Here is a 22,312-nt window from a genome sequence, read left to right as displayed (position 1 = left end):
CCCCACAAAAACCCATGAAAAACCCCAAAATAAAAAATCATTCTCTAAGAGGGATAAATCAAGGGAAAAGAAAAAACCTTTTAAAAATACAAAAGAGGCACAAACTAAATATAGACAAAGTCCAAAACAGGAGAATTGGAGAAACAAAAAAAGTAGAACTCCTATGAAACCAGTGAATACTCCTAATAAGTCAAACATAAAGATCAATGTTAAAAAAACTCCCAAACGAACTATAAGTATAGACTTTGATTCTGAAATAGAAATAGTGACTAACAACAGAAAAGAACAAAGGGAAGTCCAAAAAGAAAAACTGTTTACCAAAACTGGCCCTAAGAATGAAAATCAAAAGGATTTTTTAGGGGAGGGGGGGTCCACTTCTTTTCAGGGAGCAAACAAATATGCTCCACTGGCAAGGAGGGATCCCTCGTCAGAAAGGAAGAGAACAAGAGTAGAAGAAAACGGGGAAGAAGAAAAAAAGAAATATCTCAAAAAAAGCAAGAGATAGGAAACAACATCTTCAACCTTAGTTCAAAAGTTCTTACTGAACCAGAAAAATCATTAATGGCAAAGGGACTGAAATATGCCCCAACTGTAGGTCCCAGTAATTTTGGTCTGTTTGTGGATGCACAAAGGTTCCTTAGAAAACTCACTATAAAAAGGTTTTTTAGAACAAAAGAAGTAGAGCAGAGAACATCTGATAATTTGAAAAAAGATTCTACAGAGAATTGCTCAACTAATATGTCTATAGGAACACCTACTTTAGTCCATTCCGGTTTGAAATTACCTTCTGTGTTTTACCCTAAATTTGCAAAGGGTAACAACTTAGAGGTATTCTCGAATCTGATACAAAAAGATTTTGAAAAATTGGTAGAATCAGGAAAAATGTTTGAAAATAATCTAACAAATTCTGAGAGAACAGCTTTAAAAACTTTACAGGAAGATACATCTGTAGTGATAAAACAAGCTGATAAGGGGGGCGGTATAGCTATCCTAAATAGAAAAGACTATATTGCTGAGTCCAATAGGATTCTGGGAGATAGCCATACCTATTTACCTTTAAAAAAAGATCCAACGGCAGATTTCTTAAAAGATCTAAAAATTCTGCTAGATAAAGGAAAAATGGAAGAAGTAATAAACAATGACGAATATAATTTCCTGTATAGAGATAACCCCGTTAAACCTATATTTTATTACCTTCCAAAACTACACAAAAGTATCACTAACCCCCCAGGAAGGCCCATTATTGCAGGCATAGACTCTCTAACGTCCCATCTATCCGCCTACATAGACGTCTACTTACAAAAATATGTAAAAAATCTTCCCTCCTACCTTAAAGATACTACTGACATCTTGCGTATCTTGGACAATCAAGTCTGGGAAGAGGGATGGTATCTAGTGACGTGCGATGTCACCTCACTATATACCTGTATAAACCACCGAGATGGACACGAGGCAGTTGACAGAGCATTAGCCAAAGATCTAGAGATGCCAAATGAACAGGCTAACTTTATTCTTGATGGTATCAAATTCATCTTAGAGCACAACTACTTCTTGTTCGAGGGTACATATTATCTACAGAAATGTGGTACCGCCATGGGCACGAAATTTGCACCCAGCTACGCAAATCTCCTGATGGGAGCATGGGAAGAAGACCATATATGGTCTGTTGCGGAGCTGGGTGAAAATTTGTGCCTGTGGCGAAGGTACATAGATGATATCATCTTTGTGTGGAAAGGTGACGAAAAGGGACTTATCCAGTTCACCCATTATCTGAATGATAATTTGCTAAATCTACATTTTACATGTGATTACAGTCAGGAAAAAGTGAACTTCCTTGACTTAGAAATTTACATTGAGGATGGTCTGATCAAAACCAAGACCTTTTTCAAGGGTGTTGATATTAATAACTATATATCTATGGATAGTTGTCATCATCCCAAATGGCTGCAAAATGTCCCATATGGGCAAATACGACGTATAAGGAGAAACTGCTCTGACGATCGCAGTTTCCATACCCAATCAGCTTTTTTAAAGAATAGATTTAAAGAAAAAAACTATAAAGATAAAGATATACGAAATGCTTTAATAAAAGCTGAAAATCTAGACAGAAAAGATTTGTTGTGTGAAAAAAGTAAAAAACAGTTGAGTTCAAAAAATAACTTTGAATATTCATTTATTACAAACTATAATAGTCAATCAGAAAAAATCTCAAAAATTATTCATAAGTATTGGCATATTGTTAAAAATGATTCTGTACTGGGAGAGATTGTACCAGATAAACCAAATGTTATTTTTAAAAGAGCTAAAGCCTTAAAAGAAAAACTGGCACCTAGTGCTTTGCAAAAATTAAATCCTATTGCAAACAGGTGGTTAACACAAAATAAAGGCTTTTACGGTTGCACTACATGTACGGCCTGTAAACACAGGACGGATGATAAATTTAGTTTTATATCACACGTAACAGGAAAACGGTTTGGTATAAAACAACTTTTAACATGTAAAACGGATCATGTAGTATACCTTGTTTCTTGCCCATGTGGGCTACAATATGTGGGTCAAACTTCAAGAAAAGTACAAACACGTATACTTGAACATATTGGAAATATAAGACGAGGTATTACAACACACTTTCTGTCTAATCATTTTATTCAAAAGCATAACGGAGACACATCAGGTCTTAAGTTTACTGTATTAGAACAAGTGTTACCACACTGGAGAGGTGGGAATAGAATCATCTCTCTGAAAAAGAGAGAGAGTTTCTGGATTTTCACCCTAAAAACACTTGTTCCACTGGGACTTAATGTAGACTTCGAATTAAATGCTTTTCTATGAATGATGTACATTAATTATGAGTATAAATTTGTATATACAAAAACATACTAATGAAATGTACACTAAAGAGTAAAGAATTTGATAGATTATATATACTGTTATAAGTAACACTCATTGTGTCTTTCCTCTTCTTTCTTCTTTTTTCTTTCCCTTGGAGATACATCAATCGACGTTTTCATAATTAGAGAAATGTGTGGAGATTATTTTATTAATTCTATTGAGTTAGATGTGTTTTACCATTTGTTATATATTTTTAGTTCTGAGTAAAAATATGGTTTTTATTGTTATATATTGTATTAAAGAATAAATTGTATTTTAATATATCTGTATAAAATTCTGATGAGATCTGTTATAGCGGTGAGTGTAAATGATTTACCCAACTAATTAGACCATCATACGTGGTGACCTATGGGGAGAAAGGTCACTTTAATTGGGAAGGGTATATATAGTATCCTCCCATGGGTCTACGTCACTCCTGACGAAGCCGTCCACCCTATACGGCGAAACGCGTAGAGCGTAACCCTCAACGTGCCATCCTGAGGGAGACAGTCTCCAGCTGATGTTCCGTTGGCGCCAACTGTTCCGTGAAACCCGGAAGTGACGTATCGGCATCCAGTCTGCAGTACAGGAGATACCGGTGGAGAAGTCAGACGTGCAGGAGGTCCACGAGGTCGCGACTCGGCGTTCCATCTTTAAACCTGTTACCCACGCCTGTTTGAATCTGGTATCTTGTAAGCCTTGAATTTTACCATTTCCGGATAAATTTGATTTGGCTTTTTTATTCTTGGCTCTGTTGTCTCTCTTCTGGGATATTATTCTCCCTAATTATATGCTGCTTATGGACTATATTCCTTAATTCAGCACTCTGTTGCTCCTTGGAGCCCTACCGTTTATATGTTGCTTTATATACAGTATACACTATGGTAGTTTGTATGTATTTTTTCAGATATTGACGCTCCCCTGGTTCCGTTCCATTGTATTTTGAGTGTGGACCCTGAAACAGTCCTACAAGGGTTTGAGTGTTTTTATCTTTATTTATTGCACGGTGAAGTTTATATATAATTTGTTTTATTTTATTTCAATTTATTGTTTATTTCACTGTTATTTGCACATAGGTATAGTGTTTGAGCGCCATCTAGTGTCCTTTATATGTAAATAACAGCCAATAGGGCTGCAACGATTCCCCTGCTGAAGAAGATACATTTGGCGCGCTAGAGAAGCCACACCAGTCAAAGGGGTAGGTTGTGTATACTGGTGTCTGTGGCACCTGCACTAGGCCAGTTACCCCCTGTTAGGCCCCAGCTAGGCCCTAATTCCCCTCAGCTAGTGGTTGCTGCAGGGAGAGGCCCATAGATAGGGACACTGCCCCTGTAGCATTAGAGTGAGGGACACAGCCAGGACACAGCGGCATCCTGGCCTCAGGTGCTCTGGGACCAGATCATCCAGCTGTTGCTGCAGAGACTATTGAAGGTGATACACTCCACGCAGGGCCCACTTAACGCAGAGGCGGAGGTTTCGTGGATACATCCCTGGATCCATGGATAACATCAGTGAGACATCAGCGTGCCCAGGTGTGGGACCACCCGGCAGGTACCTCAACTCTTCACGTGCACCAACTGTACACTTTAGTGTGGCAGCACTGTCTCACACTTTAGGGTGGACTGACTTTGTGGACACCAGGGTGGTTGGGTGCCCAAGTGCCCCTCAGGACATTGGGGATTGTGATTCCGGGAAGGGGTGTGGACACGGTGTTGGGGAGGCACGGTGAGGGGTTACGGCCCTGCGAGGCCTGAGTGTCCTTTAGTGTTGGTATTACTCTATGTATATAGTAAACAGTTTATCTTATTCCAGGTGTGTATTTCTTATGTGTCCTGTAACGGGGGTATTCCACATAGTAGAATCCCGTACAGGTAGAGGCGCTACCAAGCATCGATCCAGGTACACCCCAGGATCATATATATATATATATATATATATATATATATATATATATATATATATATATCATACACAGAGGGATGAATACCGCGTCACTTCCAAAAAATAATGCAATGTCAAATAAACCTACCTAAATCAGAAAAATATAACTGATATAGTTGTAACAGAAATAAAGTATAAGCTGTAGGTGGTGCTAGAGGAAAAATATAGATATGTAAACACAAAAGAAAAAGAAACCTCTAAAGTAGCACTTAGACAAATATTTGCAAAAATAAGAAGGGTACTTTAATTAAATCCAAAAAATAACAGAAATACAAACAACTAACTGGTGAGCCTGCCTGACTAAAAATTAATTAGTGGACACAAGAAACAAAAATAGAATATTAATGAAAAACACAGTATAATAAACCCAGAAAAATAAAGATTGATGCCCTAAAGAAACCTTGCTCACTGAGGGAAAAAATTATTTCCCGCAATGAAGCAATGCAGACCGGCCGGTCACCAGAAATGTTAATGGCTGAAAGACATCATAGGTCAAGAAATGCTAAACTAAGAAGATATACACAGAAAAAAGTTAGTTGTTTGTATTTCTGTTATTTTTTGGATTTAATTAAAGTACCCTTCTTATTTTTGCAAATATTTGTCTGAGTGCTACTTTAGAGGTTTCTTTTTCTTTTGTGTTTACATATATATATATATATATATATATATATATATATATATATATATACAGTATATACACACATACATACATACATACATACATATACTGTTGAATCTGGTTAAAATCACAATTTAAATATACAATCCAAGCGAGCGATGTAAAAACAAATAATAATAATAATTGAAAATAGGATTGAACCAAAGGGGTCCCCAGAACTGAAACTCATTCATTTAAGCTCCGGGGACCTCCTGCTTCCGGAGATACTTACTTACCTGTAAGGTGCGCCAGTAGCCACTCGGCTAGCAGGGTTCATGTAATGGTGGCGTTCCAAAGCTCCCGCGCCCTGCGGGCCAATAGGAAGCCGTGACGTCATCAGGTTCAGGTTCCTATTGGCCCGCGTGACACGGAGCTTTAAACTTTGCAGAGATACCGGCGCCCCCTTTGGAGGCCTGTATTTTGAGAGGCAGGGGGTCCCCGGAGCTGAAATGAAGGGGTTCAGCTCCGGGGACACCCTGCTCAATGCGATGTTAAAAAAAAAAATAAGAAAATGAGAAACGGCTTGGATTGCTCCTTTAGTACTAAACGCGTTTTCTTTTTTAACCTCATTCCAAAAAAAATAAATTAATTAACAACTTTGGGGCAATACCGCAGGAAATGTGATCAGTAACTTTCCATTGACCTTTAAGATCTATAAAGCCAAGACTATAAAAATCCAATCCATTTACAACCTCCAGAAACGGGAATTTGTTTTATATAATTAATAGACAGCACGCCTAGATTTGGATAAGGAATCACATTTTTTTTTTTAAACTTGTGGAAATGGTTCAATTTTTTGGGGATACAAACATTATCCGATTTAAAAACCATATTCTGGGATGGATGGGTTTGAAGATCTGGACGAATGCCTGTCTGATAATATTGACAAAATGGAGAAGGACATTCTACTTAAGAAACAGAGCAAATTTGAGCGTGACAAAATGGAGTATGAGAAACAACACATTTACACTTGGCAGAAGCCTCACACTAGTTGAAGGTTTACAAATTCCACACCATCTAAACCTAATAAATCTTCTCAATCCAACTCTACATCATTTGTTTAACAAGGAGATGTAAAAAAAAAAAAAAAGTTATTATACCTTAAAGTGTCAATCGGCTACATTTAGCCTATTAAACCTTTTTACTGTCCTTTGTTTTCATCCCAGGTATGACTGACCTTTTAGACATAAGATCCTGCTGGAATAAAGCCATAAATAATAGTATAAATAGTGTTCACATTCTCCGTGTTTTAATTTTTTTTATTAAATTGATTATATTAATATTATTAAATTAATTATATTAATTATTATTAATAAACAAGCCCAAGCATAACGAACTAGTGTTTTTTTTATTAGGAAAATCATTCACGATCACCAAGTTGAATTATACAGTGAATAAAAAAAAATATCAGATATTGATTCCATAAAACATAATGCCCATAATCCTTTGCTAAACATCCCAGCCATGGTTGTCAGTGGATTTTACCCACTATCAAGTGATTGATATCATTCTAACACAGGGGTGGCCAACTCCAGCCCTCAATGGCCACCAACAGGTCAGGGTTTCAGGCTTTGACTGAGCCACCTGTTCTGAAGCAGCGATATCCTGTAAACCTGACCTGTTGGTGGCCCTTGAAGACTGGAGTTGGCCGCCCCTGTTCTAAAATATCACCACGTGACTCCACGTGGCCTTACTGTACAGTCAGGGATTTTGCAGTGTAAAATGAAATGTTTAACCCCTCGGATCTCCCCAAATGGGTTGCAGGACCCTCTGTCACCCAAGGTGGTTAAATTGTAAACAGGAAACATATTCTGCAGTTAGTCCGAAGTGTGCAAATCATTCAGACTTCTAGAGAAATAATGGGGGGGGGGGGGGGGAAGTGTACATAAGCAGACAACTCATTTACAGTCCTTTGGCGTAGTTTGAAAAGCTGAACCAGACCAAAGTTACAAAAGAACGCCCAATTTCAAAAGGTTATACAGACATTAACCCATCTCTCCAGTTTCCCCAGACTTTGTGATAAGAAAAGCTTTCCCCAACCCACCACCAAACATTAAAATGGATCATTCCTAACACTCCTACATTATCAAGATATACACGATCAAATCAAGTTGTACATGCTTCCTTGATTCCTTTGCGGACAGTGGACAGCAATGCCATCCACATTGGCAACGAAAGAGCTTAAGGTTTTCTTTGAAGTTTTCAATGGACCACTCGGTTCCAACTTCGAATACTGCAAACAGTAGGTTATACCAGGCAGCTTTCTAAATACTGCGTTGCACCAAAGTGCAGTGTTACCGCGCATACGTTTTTTTCTACCATAATAATTTTTTTAATATAATGCAATAAAAAAAATAAAACGCGTGTGAATGTAAGTGCATTTATTTTGTGCAATTTACCAGTAGCCAGTGATAACGTTTTAAATCTGTCGTCCGTAGGATCAGAGCTCTGCAGACATAAAATATATATATATATATATATATATATATATATATATATATATCTCTGGTTAATAACGACAGTGTTACACCTGCATCTTGTGCGTCATTTTGAAATGATTAATTCGTGAAACATTATGTCTGGGGATTTTTTTAAAGATGGCTGCCATTTTGATTTTTCTAAAAAAAAGTCAATACTTTAACTCCGTGATATCGCTTATGGAGATTTTTCACAGAAGAGTTTGATCCTATATTTGCAAAGCAAATAGACCTATATTCAAGCAGCACACCCAGATGCTATTTTTGGTCTTCTCCCACTTGATTTGAATCGGGGGGGGTGGGGGGTGGGGGGGAACCCCAAGGTACTTACCCATAACTTCATCGGTGAGTTTCTTGGGGTCCCTGTCCTTAACAATAGGATGGCTGAGCTCCCGGCTGAATCCTCCCCAATTAGCAATCTTGTCATTTTTCACCTATGATTTCTGCTTTCAATGATGAAAGAACCACTGAAGACGGCTTATAATTCAACGAGACCTTTGCATTTATTGCTACTCCAGTATTTGTTGCACATGTCCTAGCAAAAGTTCGAATATTTCCCCGTAATGTAACAAAAGATGCACCTGGATCGCACCTTCAGAGCCTAACTAGGACTTGGTTTTCTTTAAGAAGCGGTCTCTAGCGTTATCGGGGACTTTAAATAAAAGTGGTCGGCTTCTCCGTTGCCAGCGGGTCCGCCGCCATTTGCAGCCACGTAATCACATGACCGTTGTGGCTCCCACCCCTCACCCGGCTGACGTTAATGGAAGTAGAGAGGGCGTCACTTCCGTTTACGAGTAAGCCAACCCCTGCGCTGGAGCGCGCTGCCCTGGAAAATGAGCATTTTATCGCGACAGGGATTTGGGGAAATTGAAATGTTGACAGATTTAGAACCAGGGGTGTCTGCTAAACTGAACAGTGCTATTCTAAGCTCTGGGGACTCCCCCCCCCCCACCTCGGGGGACCCCCACACCACCTCAGGTACTGATGTAATTATCTGCAAAGGTGCCAGAGGTCTGTTATAGGTGAAATCTTATCCTTCAAGTGTCCCGGGGTACCAAGGGCCAATAGGAGGCCGCAACGTCACAGCTTCCTATTGGTCAGTGACGGAGGCCAGCATGGGTATTACGATATTTTTTTTTTGGGGGGGGAGGGGTGGATTGTCGCTTTTAACCTCTTTGTTAGGAACCCACAAGGCGGTAAGTGGTTAAGGAACATTAACATCCACGAGTTTTGTTTGAGATTCCTCAACGCCTATTTTACTGGTATTGATATCCTTAGCAAGGGGATTGCGTATCAAAGCTTCTTTTTGCACACAGAAAATGTCACTTAATATTGGGTGTTTGCAGCTGTATCACATGTAAGAAGCTTGGTAATCACATTCCTGATATTTGCTGCAGAACACTCGCAGGAAATGATGCTAACTTGGATACATCCCATTATAACATTGACACTCAGGGGGATATTATCGTGACCTGAAGCATTTCTCCGGAAACAGGTGCACGTGTAATCATTTTGACTCGGCGTCACCAATGCACCTTGATACAGTGACGCAATTTTGGGGAGTGGTTACTAGGAGGAGTTAGGCGAGGAGAGAAGGGAAATATTGCATTTAAATGGATCAAACGTTGCATTTATAACAGGTTCAGTTTTCCTCTTGGCGTCATATAAATGCGCCTGGTTTAACCTCCGCTCATAAATGATATGCGACAGATGTATGAAAAAAAGAACAAGCTTCATACTTTTCCGCTGGCGCAAATTGGCACAGAAAAAAAAAATGGTTTTGCGGTGTGGTTTTGGAGCAAATTGCTCCTCTCCACACATACATCCCCCCCCCCCCTCCTTAATGGTGCAGTCCTGCCCAAAATCAACTGTGACCATCATATGAAAGAGAGGCCAATTACAAGTGTTACCTTAATCCCCCAATTCAAATCCCAAGCAATTTACTGACACAACAACGTCGGTTTGAAGATTTGCCGCCGTATCAGGGATTCTATATGGTGGCAGTTTCCTCTCCCAGAATCCTTTGCTGTCTCGTCCGTACTGGTTAATGGCTTTCCCTCCCAGGTCAGGGCAGTGACTTCATCAGACTGGAATTAAAGCTTCAGCTGAGTCTATCCGCCATATTGCTCTGTACCCGGGCAGCCGGGATTTTCAAAGAACCTTCCTTACACTAGGAAACATTCAGAGAAGTGTGGTCAGGCCTGCAGGAAAAGTTGAGAGATGTCCCTTGGAGTAGGGGATTACACTCTTAAATGTATTGTACAATAAATCTGATTACATCTCACAAATGACCTGAAATTGATTAATTTGTATTTTTTTCTTTCCATTCCAAAATGCAATTATTAAACGACGAATACCTGTTTGGGAGCACAGTAGGTAACCCAGGTTTATGGTAATAAAGTCCAACATATATATCCTTATTAGTAGCAGCACATTTGTTATACATCAAGATATGTTGTCTTGATTTCTTCTTGGCACCGTAAGCTGTTCATATGTAGGAAGGGCGTTGTTGGAAAGGAAGATTTCAGAGTTCATAGTGTTGTTTCTGTGAGGTGATCGGCTTGTTTGACCATCTTGCTGATTGGCAACTAGGTGGTGAAGCATGTCTGTAATGAGATTCAACTTCTGGTCCATCTGTGTCACCTGAAGAGACAAAAGTAGGATGTACATATTAAAGGGGCATTACCATCTACAACCAAAATAATGTAATGGGGCGGTTCCACCATCAACCAAATCATCTAACGGGGCTGTGCAACCTACAACCAAACTGATTTAATGGGGTGGGGTCCACCTAGAATCAATGTGGGTTTATGGAGCAATTCTACCTAGAACCAAATAGATTGAACACCCTGGTTGTCTTGCCACCTCTTTGGCCACAGACCCTCCAGGCACTAGCAATCACATGATTTATTTCAGGTGACATTAACTGAAGGGAAGTGTCCAGGAGGGTCCCACTCCCTCTCTCCGCCCCCCCCGTCCCCAGTCTAGTTTGCGCCACCAAGGAAACCCCAATGATGTCACCCTTCATGACGCACGTCTAAAGGCTAAATAGGGAGGCGCCACCTGGAACTAAAGTGATTTAATGGGACAGTCTCACCTAGAACCAAAGTCATTTAATAAGCATTCCCATCTAGAACCAATGTGATTTAATAAGCATTCCCATCTAGAACCAAAGTGATTTAATAAGCATTCCCATCTAGAACCAAAGTAATTTAATAAGCATTCCCATCTAGAACCAAAGTGATTTAATGGGACAGTCTCACCTAGAACCAATGTGATTTGATAGGGCAAAAACAGCCATGACCAAAGTGATTTGTTAGAACTGTTCCACCTAGGTCCAAGGACCATCCTTTGTAAAATAAAGTTGAAAGACCTCTGCCCCAATGTCTAATAAATATGAATATTGATGGTTAAATCAGGCACAGTACCAATAATTGTTTTTAAGTCACTTCATGCTCTGGTGACAAGAATGTTACCTTGTCTTCCACACGATTCAGTCTGGAACCAATGGTATTCGTTCCTCGGTCTTTCATTTTATCTGTACCGAAGAATTAAGAGCTCAAGTTTTGTAAAGTGTATTAACTGTTAAAGGACAACCATTATTAGTGTAGTGATGCAATCTTTGCATATTCAGCGACTCCAACAGGCTAGTGTTAGGCTGCACCCTATTAGATAATGAAGTGCACATTTAAAATGAACCAATAAGATAGTTCTCCTATTAGGTAATAGTGAGAAAAATAGCAATATTACACAAAATATTTATTACATCTAAGTTTGCTGTTCAGCAGCATTACATTTCCTTCTCTTTGCTTACCACTGACAATTTATTTAAGCCGTTATTATATATAATAATCAATGATTTGTTATAGCTGGCGATTAGGGTTTTCATAGATTAAAGTATACTGGAGAAGGCTTTGCTAACCTTAAAGGGGTTCCTTCTTCAAATGTGAGGTTTGGAAGACTCTTTGCACTCATGTCATCTATGAAGAACAACTCTACATTTCTCCTGGACCAAAACAGCTACTAAAACTTATTACATAATAATCGAGAAAGTCGAATAACTATTTCTAAAGTTACCTGACATAGAAAGAAAGAGCGAAGGCTTTCCCAACGACTGGTCTAATCTGCAAAAAAAAGCACACTTTACTAAATGGTCACATTTATACTTATTATATTTAGAACTGTCCTGGAACCAGATTGCATATTATTTTCTGTTCTAAGGCTGCTGCCAGTCCCCAGTCTTAACTTGTTACTAATGTAACTTTCTCTGCCCAGCCTGTTGCCTCGGCAACGCCTCTTTTTCTCTGTAAGTTGGGCTGCCCCGTCCTCCCCTGCTAGTTGGCACAGCCTGACTTTATTTCCTGCTTGTCCAGGCAATCATGCTTCCTTTTGGAATCAACAACCTTGTGAGTAGCATCCCTTTCACCATTATCCCAGAACAAGGCAATCATTATCTACCTTCCTCTCACAAATGCAACCTGTAAGTTGCTTTATGCTTCTGTTAACCCCACTCCAATAGAGTTAAAGAAAATAGAAGGACTCTTTGTGCGTTTAAAGGGGACAAGTTTAAACTGCCTGATCATTCTCATTACCTACAGTTAGCCTGGGCCAGAACAATAACTATTTCAGGCGCTGGAGCCATAGACAAGGACCTCTAGATATCAGGTGTCCCGTGCATGTTGGTAAATAACTGGGGACCAATACAAATCAGTGTATTACATTCATTTGCATGTAGTCAATGTAAGACTGTACTTGAAATTGACAAAACCGTGTACAGCTGCCTCAATGAGCAGAATAGAGCTTTTCAATCAGAACCACTGAGCAAGTATCCAGATATATTTATGTAGCAAAATAAGGTTTTATGTTGGCCATGATATATATTAATAAAGGTAGAACCAGCCCTGCTCCAATGCAAAATCATTTATTTTGTGTTGAAGCAGTGCTGGTTCTATCTTAATTTATTAAATGTCCCAGCTGCACCGCACACCTCCATATAGTTGTTTCTAGAGTGCATTTTTCTCCATAGAATATATATATATATATATATATATATATGTATGTATCTGTACCGTGTATATATATATGCGCAGAGGTATCAGTACCGTGTTAGCCGAGCTTTAATAATTAAAAAAGAATAGACAATACCGTTCTGTGGCTAACGAAATTCATTAGCCACAGAACGGTATTGTCTATTCTTTTTTGAGATATATATATATCCCATTTCAGCTCGGGACCCCTTTCTCCCCCAGATACTCGCATCTGCAAGATGATGCTGGTATCCCATATCTGTTTAAAGGCCCTTCATTGACACTGGCCAATAGGACCGATAGGACAAGGCATGACGACGCAGGGCCTTTAAATAGACATTTTCTGTGCCCAGGGGGTGCTACCAGCATCACCTTCTAAGGTTTGAATCTCGGGAAGAAGGGGGTCTCTGGAGCTCAAATCAATGCGGCTCAGCTCTGGAGACCTCCTACTTCCAACGAAAACAAAAGGGTCATTGAATTTTTTGAAGGAAGCCAATTACACTGATCATTCTTTTTGACCTGCTATGTGGGAATGCCTCATTCAATACAGTACCTTGCAAATTACAACCACTGACCAATCAATTGAATTGGTACTTAGCATGTGGTACAGTACCTTCTCTGCAGCTCTTTGATTCTCACCATCAGGTTAAGGTGACCCTGTGAATACTGCTCAATAACATCACGTACATCATAAGGCTTTCTTGCTTGCTGCAAGTATAAAAGACGCGCACAGTGATTAGAGAGGCGCAGAACATTGGCGGAAAACTCTGGACATTCACAGCATGCAAAGACTATGTCACGCACTAAAAATATCTCCTCACTGACAGAAGAACAATGAGCCGAACGTTCACAAAAAATTGAAAGGATCTTTTTGCGATAGTTGGGGAGTTTTGCGTATTATCACCAAAATAAACTACATTTCATAACCATCACCATCAGCCCTAGTTGATGCATTGCTGGGTGATGATCTCCCTTATGATCTTCCCGGTACTGCGGTTGCAAGCTTCACTGTCCAACGATGGTCATTTCTTCTTACGATATGTCCGGCCCGCTGCCATTATAATTTATTCACCCTGGTGATGTCACTGACTTATTGTTTGCTTCTTAACCCTTTCACTCTTTTCAGTTCCATTGGTTAATGCGTGCATCTCTCCATACTTCCTTGAGGCGTCTGAAGTTTCTGAATTATCGTTGCATTTAGTGCTCAGGTTTCATATCCATACATGAGCACAGGCACAATACCATGGCTGCGCCCCCCTACCTGGTTTGTCAGCGTCAACTGATGCCGCGGGGTCACGTGATGTGACCCCGTTGCCAATGGAGACAGACATGTTACGTCACCATGGCAACGCGTCAACCCTGGTAAGTGAGTTGCAGAGGTCTCATAAGGATCCCCCAGCATTTCATTTAAATGCCTCAAGGAAGAGCGCAGGCCTCTGCTACCACCCACGCCCCCCACACTGTGCACCCCTGCTATAATGGGCATGTCCCCCAAATAGCTAGCTCTGTCTGTAGGTTTGCGGTATACAGAAGTATGTAGTTGGTTGTTCTTTATAGTAATGGTGGTGTCTAGGAAATATACTTCGTCCGGGGAATGGGTGAGTTTGAGGTTGATGGTCGGGTAAAACGTATTGAAGTTCTCATGTAACTGTATGAGGTCCTATTCACCAGAGGTTCAAATCAGGAGGATGTCATCGATGTACCGAAGGTATGTAAGGGGCACTTAGCGGTGGCCTAAACCGAGATCGCAGTTTCATGAGTCACTACTCTGACACAAGAGAACTCTCTTCCCATGAGTGCTAAAGGCCATGTCTATACATACTGCGCTATATGAATGCACACACAGCTGTCTCTTACACATACACATGTACAATGTAATTGTATCCCTATATACCAATAGGGACCACATAGTATCTACATAAACTAATAGTAATGCAACACCCTCTAACATTTCTATGCCTACCCACACCATTGGTATACACTCCCACTCCACACACACCTTTTGTAAAACGCTGTATACATTTATATTTACACACACACACACACACACACACACACACACACACACACACACACACACACACACACACACACACACACACACACACACACACACACACACACACACATCACTAATATTGAGGCACCATTTAACACCTTAAGTCATAAATCAGATACTGCACAGGGGGAGGAATAGGCTTCAGTCAGATACATTCCAGGATGCACTGTTTTTAAGTAAAAACCTCTCTTGTTTTATGCATTGTAACACAGCCGGAAGAAGAGATCAGTGTATCTTGAAAACTCGCACAAATAAAAGCATTTCGTGAGCGACAGAACTGGATCGTCTATTCGGTTTTGATTATTAAGCTCGGCTAACATGGTACAGATCCCTCTACATCTATATATGCATTGTGTTTTCTAGTGCTAATGTTCTTTTTTCTTTCGTTTTCCATCCCTCTATTTTTACATCAGTTAATGTTGTTTTGACTCATTTAAGGAGATCATGTTCCCCATTAGTTTCCTTGTACAGTATTTGTTTATGTCTTGCTAATCTAGACGTTGCCCTTGTTTGTTATTATATATAATGCATTTCAGTTGAGATGACTTGATGTCCTATCATCTTCACACTGCATTCACATGATTTACTACTAATAGTTCATATTTAGGACACATGAGTTGAATTGTTTCACTTTAAGTTTCCACATTTATAATATATATATTCGTTAATTTGGTCCTAATGGGGATTTATGTTCTCCTTTAGATGTATATTATTATTATTATTATAATATAACACGTTGAGGTCTCGTCACTTTATGCCATTACATCATCACACAGGAGCGTCTGCGTAAAATGTTTCATTCGATTGCGAATGTCCACCAATGCACACGTTCGCACCATTCACGGGGAGCGCAATGCCTGAATACTTCTCGCACGCGCAAAGTATTTATTTTTCTTTAAAAAAAAAAAAAAAGCGAATGTGCCCAGTTACAGTATCACGCCTGCGCGTAAACGCCATATTCACTAGCCAAAAGCCTGGGAACATTCCACAAGCCAAAACACACCTGGAATTTCTTCTTCGCCACAAAATATTGCATTCGGCGAATGACTTTGATGGCTGCCCGGTGATGTTCTCGAAGCCTGTAAGAAAGCACAAAACAAGAAACAGTTATTATGTATCTCTGCAAACCTGCCAAACACAAGCTGGTATTCTAAACATAGTGGCTTATTGGATGTCCCACTAACATATTTGGATATTGACTTGAGATTTTAAAGCTAGGTTCCAGATCCTGCTAACGCACATTGGAAAATATTTATCTGCAGGGTTTTCGGGTTCCTTTGGCAGCTAAGCGGTTAGCACGATACAATGACATTTAGGGGCCTATGCACTAAGCGTTCATAAGCCACTTATCGAGCACTTATCGCCCAAAATGCCTACTCCAATTCTGTAAGCGGTGATAAGTGGGCGATAAAAGACTGAATCGCCCACAAAATGTGGTTAAAATTTTTTTTGCAGAGTGAGCGGCGATAAGCCACTTATCGCTGCTTTTCGGCAGGTTCATAAACTTGTGCAATTCTAGTAGCAAAGATTAGGTAATCTCTAGAATGGTGAATTTCTGTCAAAATCATCACACCAGGAAAATTTGGCATGAAGGTGTTGGAAACCTGCGTAGAAGCGGCGAGAAAGGACTTGGGGAAAAAAATGCTTTTTTTTTTTTGCATCGGATTGATGCCGGGAGTCTCTGGAGCGGATACCCATTAATATCAGCAACGGAGACCCCCGGCATGAATCTCAAAGAAGGGGTTAAAGCCTCCCGCTACCCACCAAGGGCCTAATACTCCCTTCACCCACCCCGCTACCCACAATAAACATTACAAAATGTAATAACCGACAATACACAACCCACACGCCCCCTTGTACCCCACATAAAACCATTATTTTTTTTATTTTAACACAGGATTGATCCCAGAGGCTGGCGGGTGTCCCCAGGTGGTCCCCACGGCTGTTTGTGAGCCCTCAAGTGGCCCCCGTGAGTGTCCGTGGGCCTCCAGGTGGTCCCCGCGGTTGTACGGAGGCCCCACAAGGGATTCCTGCTGGTGTTTGGGGGTCCCCAGGTCATACCCACGGGTGTCTGGGGGCCCTCGGGTGGTTCCCAAAGGTGTCTGGGGGCCCCAAAGTGGTCCCTGTGTGGTTCCCGTGGGTCCCTGCGTGGTCCCCACTGGCCTGCAGTACCAACCATGTGGTATAATAAATAAAGATGGCCTAAATTTCAATAAATACACCTCTTTCCCCCCTCCCCCACCCCCCCAAACACATACAGTACAATAATGTTCAAAATAACTATTATCCAGGTATGGATAATAGTTGATTTGACCATTATTAAACAAAACATTAGCAAGCCAACATAAATAAAACCGGTCTACTTACCCCTGCCATTATGAAGGGCATCCTCGTCAGCATACTGCAGGGTAATGTCCTCCGTTGCCAGAAAGAATACATAAAAAATACAATATAATGGCCCCTAACCCCTTAATCACTTTAGTGGTTAATAACCGCTATAGTAATTAAGGGGTTAACCCACCCTCCCCCACTACCCACCCAGGAGGCGTAAGCCCCACCCCGGACCCACTATACCCACCCTGTACCCATTGATTGGCATAGTAGTACATCATAACCATACAATGTGGGCATGATAAGAAACTATAGCAGTCAATGGTCACCCTAATATAAAAACATGAATGTCCAAAATACACAATAATCCAACATAGAAAACAAGCACCCAAATACCCAAAATAAAAAAATTAAAGCACTAGCCATCCAATCAATTACCTAAATGAAACAACTAGCCAAATTAATTAAAGAAATAAAACTACATACATAGGAGATACCGGCAGCCCATAACAGGGCCAGTATCTCGGGAAGCAGGGGTCCCCGGATCTGAAATCAACGTGGTTCTGCTCCGGAGACCCCCAGCTCATCTGCACTAGTAATAAAAATGTAATTATTGTTTTTTACATTTATGGCGAGATTTGCGCAGGGAGAGGTGGCTCGCGCTCTGCAGCAGAGAGAACTCGCCGGGTAAGGCCGGCCTTATAGTGCCGGCGACATGGCCGAAAAACAAAAGCATTGCCGCCGCCGCGTGACGGCGACAAGCGACAGAGTGCCGTCGCCAAAACCCGCCGCCGGCACAATTTGATTTTTCGTGAGCCGTCGCGTCACGTGACGGCCTTTTAACAAATCAAATTGCGGGAATCGATGCCGCTGACCGGCGAAATATAACTTTCTCCGGTGGCGACGGGTGACGTCACCCATCGTGTCGCCTTCGGCGGCACTATAGGCAAAGCCTAAGGCCTTTTCAGAGGGTCGATCTTCATGTCGCCGGCTACTCGCCTGTTTTGTGAATTTTGCTATCAAAGGTAATCAAGGCTTTCTGAATACCGTGATAGCAACGCTCACAAAAAGGGTGATTTAAATGGCCCGGCGATTTTTTTATGAACCTTTAGTGCATTTGCCCCTTAGACTTACTGTGAGATGTGAGTTATTGGGGTGAGTAATGTCTCGCCTTCCATGTCGAGATCCTCTGCAAAGCTGTTTGTTCTGATAAAAGGAGCAGAGCTGATATCTAAGAGGCCAAAGTTTTTTCTTACTGTGGGGACAAACAGGCATATTTACAAAGTGGCGCTAAGCTGTAAGGCGCCATTATGGCATGGCACCATTTAGTAAACATGGCGCACACTTTAGTTATGTGAAGAATACCGCATTGGCAAACAAAATGACAGAATGAAGATATGAACAAACGTTATTCTTTTTTTTTTTATAAAGTCAGATATTTAAGAAGGCGAGTTGAATAGGATAGAATTAAAATGACAAATGATAGAAATGATGCCTATAATAATGTAATAATCGCGCACCACCTGACGTACGTTTCGCGTCACGTAACCGCCACCTCTGAGAGCGCGTGACGCGAAACGTACGTCAGGTGGTGCGCGCTGACGTCATGACGCTCACATCCTGGGGGAGGCGGCAGTTTGAATATACTGCTGTCTGATCTACTGCTACTAATCTATTACAAAATTACCACCGATACAATTGACATAGTGAGTCCAGACGGAGGCTAGAATTTGATACGGACGAAGAGCCATGTCTCCAGGCTAAAGACACATTATCTGTGCCGCCTCCAACTATGGTCGAAACTTGTTATTTGTATATAGCTGTGTATAACAACTCATTAGGATTGAGATCTATTTCTTTATTTATAAAATATTTTACCAGGAAGTAATACAGTGAGATTTACCTCTCGTTTTCAAGTATGTCCTGGGCACAGAGTTAAGACAAATAATACATGGTTACAATCTATAGAGTCTTGAAAGGGAACCAGCTCTCTTTCCAAGAGCAGGCAACATGTGTGTTGGTTTAAGGCAGGCACTAGTGAGTGATTTCACACAGGAGAATATCAGCAGCTTTAGGTGTGTACAGAAGTAGGAGTCTGGCTGATGTCATTACAATGTCCTATTTGTACATACAGTTCTATTTAGAACAAGCTAATTATTGTTATGATATTAATTACTAAACAATCTACTGTCCTATATTACCATCCTCACTAGATACAAAAGTTTAACCCTGCGGAACCCATCTACCTGCGCATCATGATCACGCATAGGTTTTTTGTTTTTAACTCTCTATGTGCGCATGCTCCCCAGTTCTTTCATTGCAATCTATGTGACTGCTCCCCTATTTGTCCTCTCACTTGGCCTTCAAAAGGGGATACTCTTTGAGCTTCAGATTCAATGAGTGAATCTGGAGTTTATGAAAATAAGTTTTAGTGCTGTTTAACTACATTACCACCTGTTTACTGTTGGATAAATGTCAGGTGGACGCACTGGTAATAGAATATTGCAGCCAGCATCTTTGCATTTATATTCCCACTTTTTATACATGTTTGTGTAACAGATTGGCCATAGATTTACCATGCCAATCTATCATTATTTTTATATAAGTTCCAATACAATGGTTTTAAATGTTAAATAGTTCACATACCACTATACTGAGAGCATTCAACAGGTACAGCTTTCTTTTTTCTGCTTCAGCCTATCAGCTATCTGGGGCAAGCTTAATAAATACTATGTAAATGATTCTGTTTGCAAAACATACATATTAACATAGTACATCTGAAAAAAACCAAGGAGTAAGTTAAAAATAAGGCGGAACTTATAGTGCTGGTGACGTCACCCGTCGCCGCTAGCGAAAGTTGTAATTCGCTTTCCGGCGACGTCGCGGGCAACCAGGTCTTTGATTGGTTCAGAGGCTGTCACATGTGGCGGCAGCCTCTGAAAAATCAAATTGCGACGGCGATAATGCATTTGTTTTCGAGCAACGTCGCGTCGCCAGCACTATAAGCGCAGCCTAAGAAATCCTTATTTCATTGTTAATGGGAATAAGCGTTTGGTGAATACAGTTAAATGTCTTTGGTTTGATACACAGCAATAACCACATCACTGGCGTTTAATCAGTTCAGTTCGACATCACTTGCCTGTATTCTCATACCCTTCCACAGAGTAATTGTCATTTTTTTTGTCCTCCGCAACATGGTCATAAGTGATGTGTGGAATGGCTAACATCTTGTCCAGAGAACCTTCCTCTCTCTCCGACTTCAGTTTCTTCTTTTTAACCTAAAACACATTATACAATTAGAAATGGATAAGACATATTAAAAATGTTTGCACCGTTATGTAATAAACGGTAAGCAGTCTAGCAGTGACTTTTACATGAAATAGATTATACTTTTTTATAACTCTATATTTGACGATGGGGGTGGGGGGTGGGGGGGTTGCGGGGAAAACAAGATGGCGGTAGGGGTAAGACTCACTTACAGCCAACAGAAAGCCGGTAACTCCTGATGACATAGTGGCTTTCTATTGGTGGCCAAATGACAAATATTTTTGGAACCAGAGGTCTGTGGTCCCACAGATAGTCCACTGGTTTAGCATTTACGCTACATGTTTGTGGGTGCTGTGAGACCAGTGGGACCTATTCAAAAAAAGGTGTTTTGTGTGGTAACCAGCGTAGGTTAGGGGGCTTCAATAGGAATTTCTTGGAATAACCTTCATCCAGAACCAGTAGAGGAACTACAATGGTACCTAATTTTATGTGCAAAATGTTGCAAGGTCTGCAGTACCTGCTGCTATGCCCTATTGCTAAGATCTGCTGTTATTTACTCGAGTGGAGCAGGAACATGCCAGAACTCTGTGCCGCACTGCTCTGCAGCTATTCTGCCTCATTCCCCTATCTGGTGAATCTGGGTGCAGACCCGTGGAGCTTGTCAGTGACATACCGAGTGGTGGAGGGCCCCCCCCCCCGGCACTCTGAACCCACAAGTTAGGCCCCAGTGGAAGACGAGCCCAAAAGGGAGAGAGGGGGAACATGCGAGGGAGAAGCAGGTGAGGGGGGAGAAGCAGGTGAGGAGGGAGAAGCAGTGGGAGCGTGTGGGGGAAAAGCTGGTGAGCAGAGTAGAAAGCAGGGGAAAAGCTGGTGTGGATGGGATAATGCAGGGGAGTAGCAGATAAGAAGGTGAATGCGGGGAAGAAGGTGAGGAGGGGAGAATGCGGGGGAGGAGGGGGAGAATGTGAGGGAGGAGGGGGAGAATGTGGGGGAGGAGGGGGAGAAGTATGTGAGCAGCGGGAGCATGGGAGGGAGTAGCAGGGGAAGATGGGGAGCATGCCGGGGAGAAGCAGGTGAGGATGGGGAGCATGAGGGGGAGAAGCTGGTGAGGAAGGGAGAATGAGGGGGAGAAGCTGGTGAGGAAGGGAACATGCGGTGGAGAAGCTGGTGAGGAGGAAAGAATGTGGGGGAGAAGCAGATGAGGAGGGGGAAAAGCTGTTGGGGGGCAGCATGCAGGGACTGGTGAGGAGGGGGAGTATGTGAGGGAGAAGCAGGGAAGCTTGTTCGGGAGAAGCTGGGGAGGAACAGAGCATGTGAGGGAGAAGCTGGTGATATGGGGAACATGTAGGTGTGAGGAGGGGCGCATGAGGATGGAGAAGGAGGCAGAGCATGCAGGGGAGAAGCAGGCGAGGAGGAAGAAGAGCATGCACGGGAGAGGGTGAGGAGAGAAGCTGGTGAGGAGTGGAGCATGAAGGTGAGAAGCAGGTGAGGAAGGGAGCATTCAGCGGAGAAGCAGGTGAGGAGGGAATGCATGTGGGAGAGAGCTTGTGTGGGGGGGGGAGAAGCTGGTAAGGAGGGAGAAGGAGGCAGAGCATGCAGGGGAGAAGCTGGTGAAGAGTGGAGCATGCGAGGGGTGGGGAAAGCAGGTGAGTAGAGGAGCATGTGGGGCTGCTTAAGGGGG

At 41.6% G+C, this 22,312-nt stretch overlaps 1 protein-coding gene across 1 annotated transcript in view; it reads right to left on the bottom strand.

The window, feature by feature from the left end:
- Positions 1 to 6,797: 6,797 nt before the first annotated feature.
- The window catches only part of KCNQ1 (potassium voltage-gated channel subfamily Q member 1), a 100,026-nt gene continuing 84,511 nt past the window's right edge, over positions 6,798 to 22,312 (bottom strand). Inside the window, exons 11-17 of the mRNA XM_075567652.1 lie at positions 20,504 to 20,642; positions 18,499 to 18,619; positions 16,037 to 16,112; positions 13,588 to 13,682; positions 12,025 to 12,071; positions 11,424 to 11,485; positions 6,798 to 10,590 (exon numbers count right to left, since the gene is read on the bottom strand). Of these exons, the coding sequence (XP_075423767.1) occupies positions 10,393 to 10,590; positions 11,424 to 11,485; positions 12,025 to 12,071; positions 13,588 to 13,682; positions 16,037 to 16,112; positions 18,499 to 18,619; positions 20,504 to 20,642 (738 nt within the window). The 3' untranslated portion in view covers positions 6,798 to 10,392. The remainder of the gene's footprint in view (positions 10,591 to 11,423; positions 11,486 to 12,024; positions 12,072 to 13,587; positions 13,683 to 16,036; positions 16,113 to 18,498; positions 18,620 to 20,503; positions 20,643 to 22,312) is intronic.

This window comes from Ascaphus truei, chromosome 12 (genome assembly GCF_040206685.1).
Source record: "Ascaphus truei isolate aAscTru1 chromosome 12, aAscTru1.hap1, whole genome shotgun sequence".
In the NCBI taxonomy this organism is placed as follows: domain Eukaryota; kingdom Metazoa; phylum Chordata; class Amphibia; order Anura; family Ascaphidae; genus Ascaphus; species Ascaphus truei.
This window is presented reverse-complemented; position numbering and strand designations above follow the sequence as displayed.